This window comes from Erythranthe guttata, chromosome 3, assembly GCF_056151865.1.
Source record: "Erythranthe guttata isolate IM_541 chromosome 3, IM_541, whole genome shotgun sequence".
NCBI classification, from domain to species: Eukaryota; Viridiplantae; Streptophyta; class Magnoliopsida; order Lamiales; family Phrymaceae; genus Erythranthe; species Erythranthe guttata.
The window spans coordinates 427261-447575 of NC_142535.1; the positions used below are offsets into that span (position 1 = coordinate 427261).

The 20315-nt window shown below is 34.6% G+C and overlaps 2 protein-coding genes across 4 annotated transcripts; both read right to left on the bottom strand.

Annotated features, from left to right (window-relative positions):
* Window positions 1-238: 238 nt before the first annotated feature.
* LOC105953683 (tetratricopeptide repeat (TPR)-containing protein) lies at window positions 239-11892 on the bottom strand. Of its 2 annotated transcripts, none has more exons than XM_012977374.2 (19): window positions 11746-11892; window positions 11073-11465; window positions 10806-10911; window positions 10284-10391; window positions 9475-9656; window positions 7644-7839; window positions 6509-6766; window positions 5024-5170; window positions 4817-4895; window positions 4510-4623; window positions 4261-4430; window positions 3329-3447; window positions 2448-2571; window positions 2285-2353; window positions 1758-1884; window positions 1497-1611; window positions 1186-1373; window positions 878-990; window positions 239-680 (listed from the first exon to the last, which is right to left on the bottom strand). In XM_012977374.2, exons 2-19 carry the CDS (start codon window positions 11432-11434, stop codon window positions 414-416), a joined length of 2844 nt encoding a protein of 947 aa, XP_012832828.2. In that variant the 5' UTR covers window positions 11435-11465; window positions 11746-11892; the 3' UTR covers window positions 239-413. The 2 variants fall into 2 exon arrangements, with proteins under 2 accessions (XP_012832828.2, XP_088671455.1); XM_088815329.1 differs by having other exon boundaries at window positions 11073-11439; window positions 11746-11882.
* Window positions 11893-13410: 1518 nt separating this feature from the next.
* HD1 (histone deacetylase 1) lies at window positions 13411-19050 on the bottom strand. 2 transcript variants are annotated; one of them, XM_012977365.2, is made up of 8 exons: window positions 18844-19050; window positions 17993-18590; window positions 17131-17571; window positions 16222-16452; window positions 15724-15794; window positions 15573-15630; window positions 14062-14140; window positions 13411-13781 (listed from the first exon to the last, which is right to left on the bottom strand). In XM_012977365.2, the coding sequence occupies exons 2-7, from the start codon at window positions 18518-18520 to the stop codon at window positions 14075-14077; spliced, it is 1395 nt and encodes a 464-aa protein (XP_012832819.1). In that variant the 5' UTR covers window positions 18521-18590; window positions 18844-19050; the 3' UTR covers window positions 13411-13781; window positions 14062-14074. The 2 variants fall into 2 exon arrangements, with proteins under 2 accessions (XP_012832819.1, XP_088671456.1); XM_088815330.1 differs by lacking the exon at window positions 15573-15630 and having other exon boundaries at window positions 18844-18965.
* Window positions 19051-20315: the final 1265 nt, after the last annotated feature.

Genomic DNA, 20315 nt, shown 5'->3' on the forward strand with positions numbered 1-20315 from the left:
AAAAAAGATGCCAACTCGATGAAGCAAATTTTACATATAACATCCATCACAAGACATCAGAAACGAACAATTTGGGAAACCTTTAACTTTATCTTCTCACGTGCCACCACAATTTATATGTAACTGATTTTGCGTTTGGAGCTGATTCTAACGATACAAAACAGCGCAAGAATATTATCACAAGTTTGATTAAAGCATAAATACATGGTTCTACTGTAGGCGAGAGCGCATAAATGGCTTTGTCAAGAAGAAGACACGTTAGCATTAACCCACCTCCGATACTGTCATTAGGTTTTTTAACAGCTACAAGAAATAATGATGGCAAAAATAGTTTATTTTTAAATACATAAATATACTTGAAAACCTATATGTACAGTGGAATTTGTATATATACATATATGTGACTAAGTGTATCACAAGACGAGATGATCTTTCAAGACTTGCCTAGCAAGATCAAAAGCCCCACTTTTCTTATAAATTAAATGGAGATTGTAAGCAGCTTCTCTACGAAGATCACAATATCCTGGCCTTTTGATACCCGAATCACACGGATTATCATTTGGTAGGATTGGGATTGGATAATCCTTCTCTCTAATAGCCAATACCTTCTCATAATACTTGACAGCCAAATCAACGAGACCAATGTGGTGATATGCTCGAGCGATGTTGTATAACGACTCCTGCATTAACAATTTTCGAGATTAAATAATCGATACTCGATTACATGTGTTGCTGAGAAAATGAAGAGGAAATTAATTGCATGTGACCAAAATATGTATCGTGTGTCTGAATATACTACTGACAAATTATTTGAGTTATGCAAATCGAATAAGAATATGACTTCATTTAATTACATAATTTAAGAACAGAATCAGACCTGGCTGTTTCCACAAATCTGGGCGTTTTTAAAGAGAAATGAAAGCCCTTGTAACACAGTCTGGTGCTTGTTTTGAAGCCTGAGGCCAAGGGCCAAATTTATCAAAGCCGTTCCTGAAAAATTATAGGAATGCAGGCACAAGGAATATCAAGATTTTGAGTAATTGGGCTATATTCACGTTTTCGTCGTCCTCGCAAACATTGATGTATTTGATTGTTGATTTATCAGGTAGAGGGTTTTTTTTCTCAAAATAATTAAAAAGAAAAATCAAGAATTTTTTTTCCAGGTTTCATCTAATACGTACGTACCTGCACAAAGATTTATCAAGGGATTGTCAGGCATCAATTTATGAGCTTCCAAATATTCACGAGCAGCTGCTTGATGCTGATTCATCATGGTATACTTGTGTCCAGAAATAAGAATGGGTGGTACAGAATCTTTGTGCTTCGTTTTCATGCTGAGAAGGAACTTGTTGTTCCTCAAGAGTCGATTATTTCTGCAGTACATAAGGAACTGTTTAGTTTATTATGCAATTATTAACTTTTAAGATGCTCCGTAGTGCAGAGGAATGCTAATGAATGCAGAGAAACATTAACAACATAATGAGGGAGATGAGTACCTCAATATTCCTTTATAGTAGCAATTCCAGGCAGAAAAACTGTGAGGATGCCGACTAACAATGTAACGCACGTAATCCCAGCCATGTGCAGGATCAGCAATTTTATATCCTATATCTACAATTTAAAAAGATGACAAAATCTTCAAATCTCATCAAACGGTCTATCCCACAGAAATAACAAGGTGGGGATTATTACGATTTGCATTGAACGGTGGAAGAAAAGTATAAAAGAGAAACTATATTTCAAAATATCAAACTTACGAGCACCAAGCGTTCGAAGCTCTTCTTTCATCTGCAGAGACAATGTGTTGCATTCCAGTTTCAGACTGAGATTGATTATCTCTAGTGCATCCCAATACCTCTTCAACGAGGATAATGACTTGCATAACTACGGAGATGGAAATGGTATATGGAATTTTATCAGTAAGAGATAATTTCATAAATAAATCATAAATCAACAAAGGCAAAAGAAAATAGAAGATTGTATCAGAAGGAAAAAATAAAAACAGTCTTAGGTGTGCTTTACACCATTAAAAAATCTGAACATAAATATAATAAAATTATTGTTTTTTCAGACACAATACAGTAAAATTAATCATAATCATATATTAGAAAATTATACGTAACTTAACTACAAAGATAACCTTTGCTAAACCTCTTGTACATCTATCATAGTTCTTTCTTAGTTCTTCACAAAATGAACTCAGTTGATCTCAAACAGAAAGACACGTGCATGGACTCACAAATAATGAGAGGGAAACGTTAGGATCTGCAATAAAATAACTTACCTCCACAATCAAAAGAAGATTTTCCTCTTCTTTTAGAAAGTCGGGCAAAGGAGGCTTCCGGAACACTTTCTGCATGAGTTATGAGAACCCTTAAAGTTGAAAAAAAGGATATTCCATTAAGAACATGTGATAACTACAAAATCAGATTGAGTCTATTCCTTACTGGAGATTCATTATCTGAATCATCACTCATCCAATCATAACCAGCAGCCAATGTTGCAGCTCTTTTCGCTTCCTTCACTGCAGCCTTCTTTTGGAGTAACTTCTTTGCTCTGGCAGCTTTAGACCTATTCCAAGATACGAGTCAGGTCAAACACACATTCCATCATTATAAATCTTTTTCTTAATCATGGAAAGCATCACATTATATGTATAATAAATAAAGCATTTCCTAAAGCTGAAACTAAGTTCCATAACAGCAGCTTATGGTGGGGTAGCACATTTATAATGGTGTATTGGGTAGTATAACAATTCCTGTTGTATTTCTGAATCATCTGTAATGTGAATGGCATGCCAAGTTGGATACTATGGTAACTCAATGAAACTTTTCGCAAACTGATAAGAAAGTAGTGTCCGGCATCTACCTATCTATGACAATAATAGATACAAGATTTAGATGTAAATACACAAAAAATGCATGTATATATTTGTATATATTACGTTAATTGAGAAAAACAAAAGGCATCAGATTATCCATCACCTGTATCGTAAGCTATAAGTATACATACACGATACGTGCTTATGCGACTCTACATAGGTTGAGAATATCATGTGGATTTTTTCTTTCAAAATCCAAAGGGAAGTAATCAAAACACCATGGTGAAAACAATATATCGAAGATTCCATACGAGGGATTCAGTTTAGTTGAATTGGAAATATATACTTCTAAGGTCAGTTGCAGGTGTTAGATTTTCCTATAGATGTCATTCCCTGTCAAACAAACAACACTTACTTGTATCTGATGAGAAGATTACTTGCCAAATGAAAACCTATTTAATATTTCAGTAATCTGAATGCAAAAGAAAACATTAATCGAATACTCACAGATCTGCAGATGAAGCTATAGGCCTGAATCCACGAAACACGTTGTCAGTTTGATGATCATCTAGCACTTTCGTCCTTTCTGAAAGAACACTTGTAGACAGCCGTTTACGAGATTTAACCTAATTCCATAATGGAGAAACTTGTTGTCACAAATTTTGTTGCTGCGTGTAACCAAAAGTGACACAAATTAATGTGTTTGACACATTGATCCACATGTATATAATTTTAAGGAGTATTTATTACATATCATGAAAAGAAATCTGACAATTTGATCTTCATCATGAACATTAGAGGGAAGAATGAATGTATGAAACGATAGAAACTAAAATGAAGATGTCACCAAATATATATAGCCAGACACACGAAACAAACGCCTGGTTTACGGAGGTCAACAAAACTAAAAGTTGCATGAGTACGACGACTTAAGAGATTTATGTAAGAACAGTACATATTATAAACTTGTTTAGAATAAGGCTCCGCAAAACAGATAATAGGTCAGGTTTTAACTTTACAAGTCACATATTAAGGAACTCTAAATGGTATCAAACCAGAAATATATAACCCATGAAAGCTTGTTTTTTCATATAAATCTGATGTATCTTCTATCCTTCGGCCTACAATAGAGCCTCGGTCACGAGTACAACTTCTTTGGAGAACCACAATGCATAACTGCAGTGTTCTGCAACAGGGTGCCATACTATGCACTATTAAAGCAACAAAGAAGTAGAATGATTTAATGATCAACAACTGAGCATATAAGCAACATATATAGAGAGAATTGCTCGTGTAATTAGTAGTTACTTTTTAAACTTTTCTTTCTTACAAGTTTCATAAAGTTACGTAATGTTGAAGTAAGTAGATCAGGGCGAGATAGGGAATTTGAGGATGAAGAAAAAGTGAGAAAGATAAAGAGAGGATATATATGATATTACCTTTTGCTGGACTGTTTCGAGAAACAATGTCTCACGAATTACAGGAAACAATACATCTGCAAACGCCTCCAATGACCCTTTGGCTTTATAAATTTGGGAAAGCTTTAACTTTATCATCCCACTTTGCCACCACAATTCAGATGTACCTGATTTTGTGTCAAGAGCTGATTCTGACGATGCAAAACAGCATTTATTAAGCAAATCACAAACAGCGCAAGGATATAAGAATGTTGATTATAGTATAAATACCTGGTTCTAGTGGAGGCGAGAGCACACAAATGGCTTCATCATCTCTACCTTCTTCAAGAAGAAGAGATGATAACATCAACCGAGCGTCAATATTGTTGTTATGTTTTTTAACAGCTACAAAAAATAAGATGGTCAGATACGCCAGTAAATTATTAGTAAATTATTGTACACTGAGGCGAAAAGGGTTTACAAAATGAAGCACATATAAGTTCTAGCTAAATTGAAAATTCCAGATATCAGCATTCAGAAAAGACGAATTTTTGCACTACATATTAAGTAGTCATAAGATTTTCAATCCTTGGATTACCTTTGTAATAATAATCAATCGCCTGCACCCCTTTCCTCAGGAAAACATAACACCTCGCAATATTCAAATAGATGTAGCCCTAAATATATATTGAAATTGAATATGAAAGGTCAACCGTTAGTAGTGTTCTAGTCCTAGAAAATATTATGATGTACCGAAATCATTTAGGAAAAAAAACTAATTATCACTATATTTAACTGTCCTTACATTGTACTTATCTGCATCTTCTTCCAATATCTTATAATACTTTAATGCTGATTCATGATGCCCAACAGTCATCAACGAGGCAGCAAAATCAAGAATTAATGCAGGATGAGCAGATGTATCCTCTGGTTTTAAAACATTGAAGTAAGCCTGTGAAACAATTCCACAAACAATCAGTAAAGTGCAAATGTGTTTAAACCAAATGCCAAAACTGTTAGAGATGAAAATATAACTTCGGCAGATAAAGACAACTAAATAAGAAACATAAGGTTATAACTTAAAATGGTATAATGAACTCTAAGGGAATTCGATGCTCCAACATAGTCCAGAATTGTGATCGATAATATTCACGAACTCATTATACAGCCAATACTCATTTTCCAGATGAAAAATGTTGAAAATAAACTATCTGAATAATATCAAATAGGTTCTGAACTAGTTCATGCAAAAATACAATTCACCAAACAAGTGAACAGTAACATTGGTTTTAATTGCAACGAAGATGAAGCTAAAGATAGAAAGAAAGAGAGTTCTATCTGGATGACATCCCAAGCACAAATAGCATATGAACGTGTAGCTTCGTAGAAAACCAGAGAAGGACAAGAAAAACGAGAAAATTGGCATCTCACATTAGTCAAAGAAGAAGGGATTACTTAAGATGGATAGTTTGAAATTAAAATGTATGAAAGACGCGCTCAATCAGTTCCACAAATACCACCCTACTGGATGTATATTTAAGTCAGGAACCAAATTACGCTACCTCCCAATGTTAGTTAAGACAAACTTAACACTGTACCCAGAAATTCTCAATAAATTCTTTTCCGCATGTCAAAACAGTTACTAGCTTATTACAGGAATTCGCATTAAAAGACCATAAGACACTCATGTCTCACAAAAGATTGTGTAGTTAATACTTAGTTATTTAGTACTAAAATCAAGATAGTTATTGAAGATTCAGTCGTGAATTTTTCTTAAGCTCGTGCGTCTCACCTTAGACATCAGAATAATAAGAGTCGATGTAAACACTTCAACCAAAATACTTGCAAAGTAAAGTCCCAGTTCAAGATTAATGCAAAGACTTTGTGGATAGAAATCTGGTTTTATATGGATGCAAAAGTAAACTCAAAATGGAAGAACCTACACGAGTTATTGGCACCACAAATATATTTTCCCTCTTACATCTATTTCCGGCAAGTTAAGATTTCCGTCATCCGCTTGCATTTGTTTAATTATTTATAGATATCCGAGATTCCATGGAACTACTAAACCCTAAAAGCAAGACAAAAATAAGTTCAACACATGTCTCACAAATATGTCAAGACATATATGCACGCGTATTGACAACATGAAACAGAGGCATAGGCACATTTTGACCTATCAACAACTGCTCAGATACATAAAATTTTAACACAAACTGTACCTTCTTCTAATGACTCATAAAGATAATTAAGTTTGTCTTAAAATTTAAGAGGGTAATAAAAAACAAACCTCAGCTTTCTCCAGGTGTCCAAGATGGACGTGGCATATTCCAGCTTTTATAGTTAAATATAGCGGAATTTTTTTTCCAGTACCAAAAACATGCTGTGTGCACTCAATATGTTCAAGAGCTCTCGCGTATTCATTTCTCTCCATGAGTGTTGAAGTTAAGAGATCAACCACACTTAAATTAGTAATATTTCCATGATTCTTGATACTGTCCTCCAGCATACAGATAGCTCGCTCATGTTGTCCACATCTTTTATAGAGCTGGAAAACAAGAGTGAGAAATTAAGCTCATAGTATTTATACTGAAGAAGGAAAAATAATTTACAAAATGGAGATGAGTGCACATAGGGAGAGTGCAACATCTGCCACATGTAGCAACTAGCATAGTGCATGATGAATATCTAATATATTTCTTTGTCTGAATTTGTTTGTGTTTCAGCCTTTGAATTGCAAATCATGTTGGCCATCTTAATTATCTTTGGCAGCGGTTTAAGGAAGGTAACAACTTCTAGCCTCTAGCACTAAGTGAGCAGCAAATGTGTTGCATTTATGGAAAAACATTTGATTTAAATTATACATGCCAGTTTTCCCAAAGGAAGAAATTGATCTGAATGGAGCCTGAAATACTTTTTAAGGGTCAGCTACATTTTCTTTGCATAAGGGGGTACAAAGTTAAATCGAACTTCTATTCCTGATTTAGCCAAAGGCCAAACCCAAACCACAAATATTATCGATCCTCTATTTTCCATTTAATTAATTGCCAAATACCAAAGCCAAACCAAACCATAAGTTTTTTAAATCATTCTGTATTAACTCACTTAGAACGGTAACAGGATAAGTTGATGGATCTGAAAAGAGTACTGCTGGGGGAAGGGAAACTTGAGTCAGCGGTGATCATCCTTAATTGACCCTTACCATTTATGTCTTTACTTGGAGAGGTTTAACTACTGTTTGCCTTTTTTTGCCAAGAAATTGCATGCAATAACGAAATGCTTATTAAGAAATTGAAAATCATATATAATCACCACAAGCAGTCAATTGCGAACTAATAACTGACAGTTAATAGTCTATGCTTATATCAACTAATCATATATGCACTTGAAGTGATGGTCGAAATATATTAAGGACACAACTATACCTGTATCGCTTTTCCCAGCACTTCAATGTTATCAGGACGGAGGTGAGAGATTTGCTCATACGAGTCAGCGGCTTTTTGATACTCTCTGAGCTCAATATATAATGAAGCTCGATGAAAACGAAGTCCAATATCTTCTGGATCTGCTATTATTGCTTTACTAAGACAATAATTTGCCTGCCTTGTGTTCCCTTCCTCTCTGAAGAGAATAAAACATCATTCAGAAGCCAGTTCAAACTCTATGATTAACAAGCTTAACAGCAGCCGAGAAGAAAAGGTGCAAGTAATGTATGGCACAGATGTATAACCAGTAACAGGATCTTACTGCATTATATTTGTGCAAACATTAATGTTTCGTAATGAGAGATACTCCACTAGATATGAATATAAGCACAGATGTATGTGTCAGCAAACTTATCAATTAGAGCGCCACAAGCTCGTTTTATCAGCTTCAGAAGCCTTATGCTAAAGATCACATTTCATGGGTTCCATAAACCAGATGGCTGAAAGTTGACATAGGTACCAACACTAATATTGCAAAATCATAGAAGTTGAGCTAGTTAACAGAGACAAGGTCTTACTCAGCCCAAATCGACCAGTTTGTGCCGTTACCAGCCGTTATTTTTTTCTTTGGTTTTTACATGATTTTGTATTGTTGACACTTCGGAAACTACGTGCTTAAAAGTATCTCTTTTTTTCGCTCTTCTTATTCCTCTAAGGGAATTAACAATTTGGATCTAATGTTATGAAGTACAAAATGCCACCGCATCAATCCCCAACTAAACGTTCCATAGAAAAAAATAAACACCTCCAGTCTTGACAAAGAATGTAAAAGCATATCTAATGTACGTATTTATCTTGTTCTGAATCAGCTAAAGAATTAAGATCTTCTGATTAGGTTAATGTCCTGTGTTCTTTATCACGTCACAATGCGACTACCCAAATAACTACAAGGGTTGAAGTTATTCTGAGTTCCTGGAAATCTGTTATGACGAAAAAGTTAAAACTCAACAAAATTTTCCATTCCAAACATGTAATATGTCATATTAAAAAGAAATAAACCTTAAAAATACAAGACATATACTTCAAGTATATACTTATAAGAACATTTAAATGTTGCAATAAACTAGTAGACAGCAACAAGTGCGTGGGTCTATGCAGTCCCGCCAAAATTACATGAAGCGAGTCTTTGATGTCGATAAGGCCTCTCAATAACCGCCTCTTCTCAAGCTAGTTATTTGATGTTCAGTTATTCGCTGTTTTTAGGAAATTAGTGTTTTTTTTAGTTTAGTATATATAGTTCGTACTTGTTCAGTTTTTGGACAGATTTTATATTAACTTCTGGAGCCATAACCTCTCCATATAGACAGTGTATTTGGACAAGAGGCGTACGAGCTGGAATTTCCTGATTCAATTCGAAAGGGCACCCACTTGAGTAAGCTAGCTGGGAAAGTTATGAAACTCCAGCGGGGAAACCATGATAAAACTCCACCTCTGCGGACTAATTTCAGGAGAAAATGGGAGTTATTTGTTGCTCAGTTATTCCCATTTTCTTCAGAAATTAGTGTTATTTAGGTTTAGTATAAATAGATAGTACTTGTTCAGTGTCTGGACACGCTTGGATTAGTAACTTTTGGCGCCTCCATAAGGACATCGTATTTGGTGGATTTCATATTTAAGACTCTTAAATTAAATCTACCTTTGTGTATTCTGCATTCTAGTTTTTGTCCCATTTCCTGCTTCTATGACACTCACAATTAAGCTACAGAAGATACAAATTTAGCAAATTATACATAAAAAAGAAGAGAGGTGTAAATACGTAATGGCATCTTACATTGACCGGGTGACAAGAAGTTTCCACAAGGAAGCATCCTTCGGATTCAAATGTGCCGCAATCATGTAGAAATTTAAGGCTCTCTTCTTATCGCCCATTGCAGTATAAATAAGACCAAGTGTATGATATGAATCAGATAGATTTGGGGCAAGACGAATTACTTCCTTCAACACACGGATGGCCTGTAATTCAGAAGATGAACAGAAAAAGGAAATGGATCAATAGAGATAAAAGATCAAAATGTTATTAAAAAGATAAAAGTTTTCCAATGAAGGAGGAAGGCCATAGTTTTGCACTATTAATTCAAACAATGAAAACACATTGATAAAGATGCAGCATAATACGGTATGTTTCCTACAAAGATACCACTAAAACATAATGAAGCAAATATAGTTACTCAGCCAATGATAGTCAACAAACACTTAGAGCAAACGAGCACCACCAATTACTTGCATTAAGCAAATGAGAAAAAAAAAAAAAACAAGTGATTGATGTTTGGACTCAGTGAACAGCACATGCGTCCCAATCCCTGATTCATTGCCTTAGAACTACATAAATTCGAGATCTAAAAGACATGTCACCTTTCCTAATGAATCCCAACTATGGAAATCTCATATTCCATCTGTTAGAAAGAGAGACTGTTGCTCTTGTTCCATTCTTTTTACTGGCAGAAGCTACTTGAAGAAAAATAAACAGTAAAGAGAACACTCTAGATTGATTGGAAGAGAACGGTTTGGTAGATAAGAAACAGAGTTTTCTCAAATATGAGATGTAAAATATAGATTACAGACATGACTGCCATTATATACCTCTTCAAAACGACCGTGTGCATAACAAAGTGTAGCATCACCAAGTTTTCGAGTCATTTCAGGGTTAGCTTTATTTCTTGATCCCTTCCTCCTTCCATTTCGTTTAGCCTGATTTGATGTCAACAACAAGTGTTAATAAAATAACACAGATAATTAAAGCCAAATCACATTCTTATCAGAAATTTAACAAATTGAAGAAAAAGAAAAACTGCGCCAAATCACATTCTTATCAGAAATTTAATCATCAATCATAATGCAATGACCAGTCCATGTGTGCTTGTTTCCAATGGATGAAGGACTCTTTGTATATCTACTAGCCCCTTGATTATTTATTTTTACCATTAAGAATTTAAATGCATGGACTGAAATTCTAAAATCACCAGAACTAAGGTAATCGACGAGGATAGTGAAAAGTTCCATCTGAAAACTTGTAAGGATATATAACCGCATAACATCAAAGTCTAAGGATCTTAGAATCAAGAGATGTAAGCACTTATAATAAAAGGGAAAACAAGTTCAAACCTTCCTCGACTTTCTCCTCCTACCGCCGTAATTCATGGTCTCCATCATTTCTTCGAAGCTTGCTCCAAGCATTTCCTCCTGTCTCAACCTCTTAGCAGGCCTTTCACTGCAATCCCTCAACCAAATGGAGAATGCATTATGAGGAAAATCATGCCAACATATGAATGCTGAAGAAACAAATCTAACAAGCAGGTAGGTTATAGCAGATGGAAAAAATCTAATAACATACTGAACAATACAAAAAATCAAGAGAAGATGAAAACATACCTCTGGCACTTCTGAAGAGTAGGGCGTTTCTTAGCAGTAGCAGCCAAGAATTCGTAATGGTGCTGAATCTGCTCAAATCGTTCATAAGGCTGCAGTCCAGAGGAATCTTCTTCTTCCGCAAAAGACAAAGGGTCCATTTCCCCTTCGAATTGGAATTCGTAAACTGCTTCCCCCTCTTCAGAAACGTCGCTATTATCTCCATCTTCTTCATCCTCTTGCAAATTGAGTTCTGATTCAAGTTCTAATTCCATAGGGTGTTCAACTGCATCAAATACTATTGTTTCTCCAGGAATTGAACAATTATTATTATTATTATTAGTACTCCCATCTATTGGGGGATTGCCACCACCATGCTCGACCATGATACCTAAGCTCACCACAACCCTAGTCTACCTGAACGAGCAGATAATGGAAATTAGTATCCACCACTCATATACCCATATACTGGCACTTGTCATATTTTCTCTTTATATAACTTACCAACGAATAAAAAAAAAAAATTCGGTTACTGAGTGAATAGAAGATTGCCTAGATTTATTAATTATAGAAGCTGGGTCCATGGGCTATTTAACTGCAACATCAACTATTTCATACATTCATACTAAACACAACTAGCAAAGAGCCTAAGAAAATTGATTACATTGAATACGTGATTAGAGAGAATAGGATGTACCAGATATAAAATAATACAATAGTTAGTTGTGAGAAAGGCAGCGTGACGCCGGCGGAGGGGAGACGCTGGCTGGGTGGCGGCGAATGAAGGCGTTGGCAACAGAATTTTGCCCGGACTTTGTAAACCAGCGAAAGGATGCGAGCGCGCAAGGAAGATAATCTTTATATAGGGTAAATTAGGGACAATTACAATTTGGTACCTTATGTTTGGCATAATTATACTTTTGGTCTCTATTAATTCAAAACACTTTTGATATAAACCGTTACATTCCGTTAGCAAGCAAAGGAAAACACTATTTTTGGGCAAATATTGAAATTTTAAATTCTTTTGGAGCTGAAAATAATTAGAAATTTAAAATATACTACTTATAAATTACGAAAACTCTAAACTTAGGCTAAATAACAAAAAACGCACCAACCTATTCATAATTATGAGAAACCCCCTAAAGTTTGTTTTTGTCTTACGCTAACCCCTGACAGTGTGAATTTTCACGGATTTTTTTTTTATTCTAGGAAATAGACTTTACACAATTCAGATATTTTCTTTTATTTCTCACATATTTAACAGAAGGTATAATATGTGGGGGATTTTGATTATTACGAATACTCGGGGTGTTTTTCGTTATCTAGCCTAAGTTCAGGAGTTTTTTGTAATTTAAGTTTATATATATTTTTTTGGAATGATTTTAATTTTATATTAGTAAATTTGTATAAATGCTGATGTTGTTACCGATATCGCTAATATAATTTATTATAACTGTTGTTGTCATGTATTAAATTAATCATTATTTTTAATTATGAAATGTTATCACGTATGTTACGGTATATTAGATTATGGAACTTTACTGTTATCTATTATAGAACTCTTATAATATGATGATTCTATTATGATATTCACATATTGTTATCTAGATTAGTATGATTCAATTATCTAGATTAGTCTATTATCTTGTAATATTTCTCTGTAGATTATTGAGATTCTCTATTATTTCTTAATTTCAGTACCGTGCATTGCACAATGAAAATGCTAGTTTGGACAGAAAGTTGTGTACGTTTCGAAGGAAAATCGGTCTCAGAGCAACAATGAAAGAGGTGCTGTTTTGTGGGAAATTAAAAATTGACCCCAACTTTTTAGCATGATAGTTATAGTTACAACCACGGAAATTTTAATATTTTCCTATGTAATCCTACTCAAATTCCAATTATAATGTGCCTTGAATAAGGATTCGATTTGTATTAGTTATTAAAAGAAATTAAAATACTCCTAAAATTTGCATTTGCTTTTTCCAAAATATCATGAGGTTTTAATATTTTTTACTAGTTCGTTCTTTTTACTAATTTATATTGGTCTTTTACCAGGTAAAGTGATATTTTATAATATCAAAATTAAGTTATTGCAAATTACTTTTTAATAAAGGATAGTTCAGTTGATTTAATAAGATATCTTAACGAAATTAGGTGAAAGTTGACAGTTTTGTCAATTTAAAATGAACTCCATTGTTAAAACTTCTTTTATTAACAATAGTCCATTTTCGTATCTCTATATAGATTGTTATTAACAATGGAAATTGTGAAATACAGGTAAAATTGATGGAAAAAAAGGGAGGAATATATTATATTTGTAAAGGTGGTTTCTTTTATGTTGTTTATGCCCAATAAATAGATATTTATGATAAGAAAAATACTAATATAAGTTGTCCATATTTGTTTTACCTTTTTATAGTAGAGAAAGGGTAATCTCGACGTAAATAACAGGCGGATAAGATAGATTTGCATCCTAAAAAATAGATATCGACTCTACGGAGCACAGATTAGATATAACACTCGCTGCAAAACCATCAGCCCCGAAAATCCAAAACAGAAATAAATAAATAAAATCTTCAAATGTCTAAATATGCTGGCCATTCTTTCCTGTGAGTTCTTGTCTCCGTTAACTAAATTGAATCTCGGAACTTGGAAACTGCAGTGGGAGACCCATCCATGTCTGTACATTCATAATACTCTTGTAACTCTTTTAATCAGCAGCAAACGAGCATCCTAAATACAGTTTGTTTTAATCAGTAAATAGATTAATTTCCAGTCCTAGAACTTCTTCACTAATTAATTCTGTGCATCATAACATAATTAATTTATCATATTCAACTAAAACATGTTTGATTGGTGTTTCAGATAAAAAAATGTCTGCACAGAAAACCAAGTGTGGCTATGATTTTGCATAATTTACGAGCAATTCTGGTTTACAGACTTTACCATGCAAAATCCATGTTCCAATCACATTTCACGAATTTTAAATGACTACTTCATAATTATGTCTTACTTCAAGTTGATTGTTAGGCAAGAGGTTCAGAGCATTTGAGATCGACTTCCTTACTGTGGGCATCTTCTTTAACGATATCCTGCAATAACAGGAGGGAGAAACAATGTTACCAAAGTGCTGCTCATAAACTTTTAATTCATCAAGATACATACTACTTGTAACATTTCTCAACAAGTTGGAAAACCATACAATCTCTTTCGCTATGATGATTCTTCTTAAACATGTCGGCAAATAATTCTAGATTGCAATGAGGATAACATAATGCTTCACCTATTCCCCACCTTCCCCGGAGTCAAGCATAATGAATGAAAATATATTTGTTCCATTAGGTCAAATAAATGTAAAATCTAGAAAACTAATAACCTTCACTTACTAGTTACTATTCCTATATGCTTCATGGGGTTTCTTTTCTGAATATGTAACATAACAGTCAGCACTAACACAATCTCTAGGCGACAAATTTCAAGTCAATAATAGATAGAAGCATTCACTCGTTAGATGGAAAAACTACGATACCCTTAATAATCCTATTTCTCAGATTACGCATCTTGTACATTTAGCATGAGGAAGGATTATACAAGCACAGATTAGGTTTACAAGTTAGGTATACAAAGCTCTACAAGAGCTAAACTTAACCAGATTATAAGGAGTTAGCAGTCACTATTACAAACCATACTAACTGTGCTTACTCTCGGATGCCTTGAAAAATGAAACAGCTGGTTGTCAGTAACTTAGTATAGGGACTCATATTGACATTGAATGTCAGCTTCTACTTTGCATGTGCAGGTGTTAAGTGTTTGTTGTTGCCAAGGAACTTAGATGTTACAAAATAGCATGAAACATTGCCTAATGATTATTAGTGTTAAAACACCTTGGCTTACCTTTCGATTTATGTTGCTACAACAATTCTAGTGTAATTGCAGGATCCTGTTCTATTTCAATTGTAAAATCACCTTCGAGACGACTGGATGACGAAAATAAACACTACAAGATACATACAAGGATCCATTGTTGATCCAAATATAAAATTGTCAAATGCTAGATGAAAATATCTGGTTATATAGTGGATACCCCCTAAAAGATTAGTGGAGGTTTTAACAGCCTTTTACACATCATTTGAGGTTGGAAGACCAATTAAATGGAGCCTAGATGAATAATTATTAACCCAAACTCCCCAACCAAGGAAGGTCATCCCTATCTATTCCTTACGTGTTTTTCTTTCACGCAGTTTGATCCTCAATGAAACCATAAGGCAGAAATACCACAAGGTTAACGATTTGAAACATAAACAAGTTAATGATGATGTTACCATGATAATGAGTATGAAAAAATATTATGGAAAAACATTGACATGGAATGTAAGATCAGGCAGGAGGGTGTGTGTGTGTGTGTGCAAATGTCGACATGCTAAGGCAAAGAACGAGAGCATTACTAAATCTTTGCAAATTTGAAGCTCTAAATTTCTCATTAATTAGGAAAAAAGTCTAAAAAGGAGTCCTAGTAACAAGTACCATGTCTTTTGCTTCAGGTTCAACGAATTCGCTCTTCACTCTGCTAGGTAATGGCTTGCTGTATGGACGTAGCAATTTATATGACTTCAGAAAAGTTACACACAAAAAAAAAAGTCGGAAAAATTAGAAAGTTAGTGAATTGAAAAAGTACCGTTCTTCATCAACTTCTATATCAGAGCCGGGATCGGATCTTTCATCCTCACCATCGTGATCTTCATCCATCTGTATACCAATCAAGTAAATAATATTTAAAATAGTTCTATGTCTATTACTCTACTATTATTCTTATAAGATGTGATGCTCTGTTTTAAGCTACAGATGAAAAATGTCTTCATAATCTGCAATAGATAAGCTTGAAATGTCACTTAGAATGATTCTCGAAGTTCAGATAAAGTACTTCTACCAAGTTTTATAAATTATCCTGCTATGCAAATAGTTGCAGCATATTCAAAATGAAACCTAACAAGACAGCAGAGAGCTTAAAGACCAACAGTATGCGTGTCTGTGTGTTGGATTATGTTTAGAATCTTATATGAGGACAATTGCCATGTGCTTAGTTGAATCTGGAGAAATCAGGTCCATGTAGATATATCCCATAAGAAAGGATTAGGCAGGACATAAACATGAAAACTAAGTATGGGAAACAAACCTGTGGGAGGTCAGTATCTGGTGGTCGCTCCTGGAACTGGACGCTTGGTGCATGTTGAAGCCTTGAAAGATTATCAAGAAGCTTTGATCTGATCTCTTCCAATAAAATACGAGAATTCTTATTTTCCATGTTACTTGGAGCAACATGCAGAGTATAATCTGGGCCAAAGTACTCGTAATATTCATGTTGTGGCATCTTGTCATCAAGTTCAATTCCAAGTGCTACGCCTGTCTGTTGAATCAAACTCCCATCAATAAATAGTAGTGGAGGTTACAATCATAAAGATAGACAAATTTGTATCAATAAATATTTTACAAAGATGAGAAAGAAATAGATGACAAAATAAATGTAAAGCCAGTCTTTTCATAGGAAGAATGAGTCTTTTTCCAACATTCTATCCAAATTTTATACGACACAAAGATATCCTATATTTCCAATATAATACGAAGGCTGTCTATCAAAGTACAGTTAGGGTGAATATTTGAAATAACTGAGCAATGTCGTATATCATATCTGATACATTTCAATATCAATTGCTTCAGAATCGAGGAAATGCCGCCCAGATTAGCACCAAACAAGACCCCATTGCGTTTACCTACTATTACTAGAGGTTTAAAAAGCAACTACTCTGAATACAGGCTCATCTGGCTTAATAACTTGACGTGCTATATGTTATAGCATACAAGTTATATATGCTATAACTTGGCTTAATAGCATGTCCATGTCTCCTGAGTATCTTGAAGTTATATACTGAATTACTACATGCATTAAGCTTTGAACAAGCAATATTTTAATGTTTTATAAGTTGTACACAAATAAGCAGATCAATGATTACATGAAAATATCATAAAAATGAGAACTGTCTCACTTGACACAAGGGACAGTTGGCTAAGAATATTATTGGCTTACCTCATAACACCAGCACCGAGCAACATTACGTATTGTATAACCACCACCACCCAGTAACAGTAAGGGCACATTAAAAGATCTCATAAATTTAACGCACTCTGCATGACCTTTAATTGAGAGATTAAAACAGCCTAGCCGATCTCCAGAAAGAGAGTCTGCACCACATTGTAATACAACAGCACCAGGTCTAAATATTTCCATCACTTTGCCCATTATTGGCTTAAACAGAGACTGGTAGCTATCATCATCAATTCCATCATCTAAAGGGACATTCAGAGAGTAATATTTCCCCTTTCCATATCCAATGTCACGTACATCACCCGTACCAGGAAAATAATCTCCAAATTTATGAAAAGAGACAGTCATCACCCTGTCTGTAGTGTAAAACGCTTCCTCAACACCATCACCATGATGAATGTCAATGTCTACATATAAAACACGCTGCAAAAACGGAATAAAATAGTCAACAAGATTAAAATCTGAGCTCAAGTAAACACTATAGTAGCATTAACTTTGTCTAATTCGAATGCCACTAAATAGCAAACAATGAAATCATGCCTCCTGATAAGCAACATGGATGAATTTACATAGCACGCACTGGGATCACAATAGAGTGCCAAAACTCGTTATTTGTTAAGTTATCAAGCAAATAGATACACTACTGTTAAACATGATATTCAGGACAGCAAAACGTGATGCATAGAACGAGTGTCAACCATGACTTGCAGTGAACACAGGCATGAGCATGAAATCAAGAAATGGCAAAACTCAACAAACACATTATATGATGCTTTAGACTTGTCGACAATCCTAAAAGCTGAAAGTTTAAAAGGAAACAGGGGAATACAGTAGGACAACTGACCTCGTGCACTTTGAGAAGTTCCAGAATAGCCAGCACTATATCATTGACATAGCAAAAACCAGAAGCCTCACACTTCTTAGCATGATGTAAGCCACCAGCCCAATTTACAGCAATATCACAATGGCCATGATTTAACTTGACAGCACCACCAACAGAACCACCAGCATAAGTCTGACAAAAAGAGTAGAGACCATCAAAAACAGGACAATCTTCGCCAACATTAAATCTCTTGAGTTGCCTGAGCTGTTCCTGCTGTGTTTCGGGTGTAATGCTCCTCAAAAAGCCAACATAATCATCGGCATGAAATCTGCAAAGATCTTTGTCTCTAGCAGGATTGGGCTTGAGAACATGCATATGTTGCAACAAGCCGTAATGTGCAAGAAGTGCATGAGTCATACGAATTCTATGTGGCTTCATTGGGTGACCTTGGCCGTAGTAGTAATTGCCAACCTCGGGGTCATAAAAGTAACTAACTTTCCTCTTCACTCCATCAGTACCAGAAGGTAAGGAATTCCCTCCAGCTTCCATCAAGAAGAATAGAATAGAACAGAATACCCTCTCTTTTTTTTTATTATCAAATCTGACCTCTGAAGTGAAACTAGAAAATAAATACAGCAGCAAATAAAGGCATCATTAGTAAGTATAGTAGCAACTAGCAAGCACAATTAGCACAATATAATGAATACTTCCTTGAACGAGTAAATTATGAAATTAATTTGGTGAAAACAAGATAAATTGAAACATTTGGATACCGGAAGGAATTCCAATTGAGGAAAAAAGAATAAAAGGATAATCTAAAAAGTAATACTTCAAAAATACTAGAAACCAGAGAGAGAGAGAGAGAAGTTTACCTGAGAGAGAGAGAGAGAGATGGCGAAGAGAAGAGGAAGAGACGGGATTCAGAACTTTCCAGAGGGCTTTGGACTTGTGTATTAACTCTCTCTAAACAAAATATACTATTGATTTATTAATTGTGCACTTCTTATAATTAGGGCGGGGGACTCTTCTACATTCTTATTCGCAACAAAAGGTAATACTAAATTACTAATAGTTAGATTAACCAATTAGGAACTCAATTTTACTACTATTTACATGCATTGCTTTTGTGGTTAAAACTTAAAAGTTTAATGCATTGGGATCCATTCAATTTAGCGTTAAGAAAAATCTTTTATTTTTTTTTCTTCCGTAATGAAAACTAATTCAACTCCATTTCGAACTTCCGCTATAGATACAATACGGTTCCTTCGACCCTACACCCGGTGATAAAAACTGGGTGGGTCTTCTACTGCCACGTATCCTTTTTTTTTTTATTTTTCTAAAACCCCTAGAGTTAAACCCTAGCGGAAAATATATTATAAAATATAAAAAAGAGACACGTGGCAGCAGAAGACCCACCCAGTGTTTATCACCGCCGAACAAATCATACAATACTCTCTTGAGAGCCCAACTAGACCATACATTGTGGGCCATACTATGAGACCTTGATTTTTGTCTTTTATTTTAGATAGTTTTATCATTTTTATGATGTTTTTTGGTCTTTGTACTTTTATAGGAAAACATACGTACATGTATGACTAATTGCTGAAAATACTAGTTCGCAAATCAAGTTATTTTTTGGTAATATCAACTTTAATTACAACTCTTTCATCTAATCTCCCAACCGACATTATTCAAGTTGCATTCGACATTTAACTCCATGGGCATTTTCTGTTTTGAGTTATGCGAGATTCGAACGGGAACACATTCAAAATTAAGTTTGACGATGTTGAACAATAGGCTTAGTCAATGGGCACCGTTGTACACTTGAGTTACAACGCGTGTTCGACACTTATTTCTTGCACTGTTGCATAGCACCTATATATGGCCTTCGGCACCAAGGTGCACGCACCAAACCGTGTCAGACTTTTATGCCTAACATATGTCTTTTTTAGGGATCAAAAGGTAATTTTGGCATTTAACTATAGAATAATTTTTGGGGTAATGGCAAATAGGCCCATGACAAGGGCACTTAATTAAAAGAGGGAGATCCAATTTTTTTGTCTTTCAAATAAATCCAGCCCATTAAAACTTATTTGCAAATAAGGAAAATCCTTTTATATATACCAAAATTACCCCCCATTCATTATAACCCAATTTAACTCCAACTTCATGATTTACACCTCAATTTAGCTCAATTTCATCAATTAACCAATTTTAACCCTAATTTCAATTTTGACTCGCCACCACCGGAGACCGCCGGTCTCCGGCGTTGACTTTTTTTTTTTTTTTTATAATTTTTTTTTTCTTAAAAAAATATTTTAATTAATTTTACTGTCTTGGCTGC

Bases quoted from the DNA above. Each gene is read 5' to 3' on its own strand.
- LOC105953683 (XM_012977374.2), bottom strand. From the start codon at position 11,434: ATGGTCGAGCATGGTGGTGGCAATCCCCCAATAGATGGGAGTACTAAT. The intron at 7,840-9,474 runs GTAAGATGCCAT...TATTCTCTTCAG, and splicing joins CTTCTTGTCACCCGGTCAAT to AGAGGAAGGGAACACAAGGC. The intron at 3,448-4,260 runs GTAATATCATAT...TTATGGAATTAG, and splicing joins TCGAAACAGTCCAGCAAAAG to GTTAAATCTCGTAAACGGCT.
- HD1 (XM_012977365.2), bottom strand. From the start codon at position 18,520: ATGGAAGCTGGAGGGAATTCCTTACCTTCTGGTACTGATGGAGTGAAG. The intron at 17,572-17,992 runs GTCAGTTGTCCT...CCGTTTTTGCAG, and splicing joins AACTTCTCAAAGTGCACGAG to CGTGTTTTATATGTAGACAT. The intron at 16,453-17,130 runs GTAAGCCAATAA...TTGATTCAACAG, and splicing joins CTCGGTGCTGGTGTTATGAG to ACAGGCGTAGCACTTGGAAT.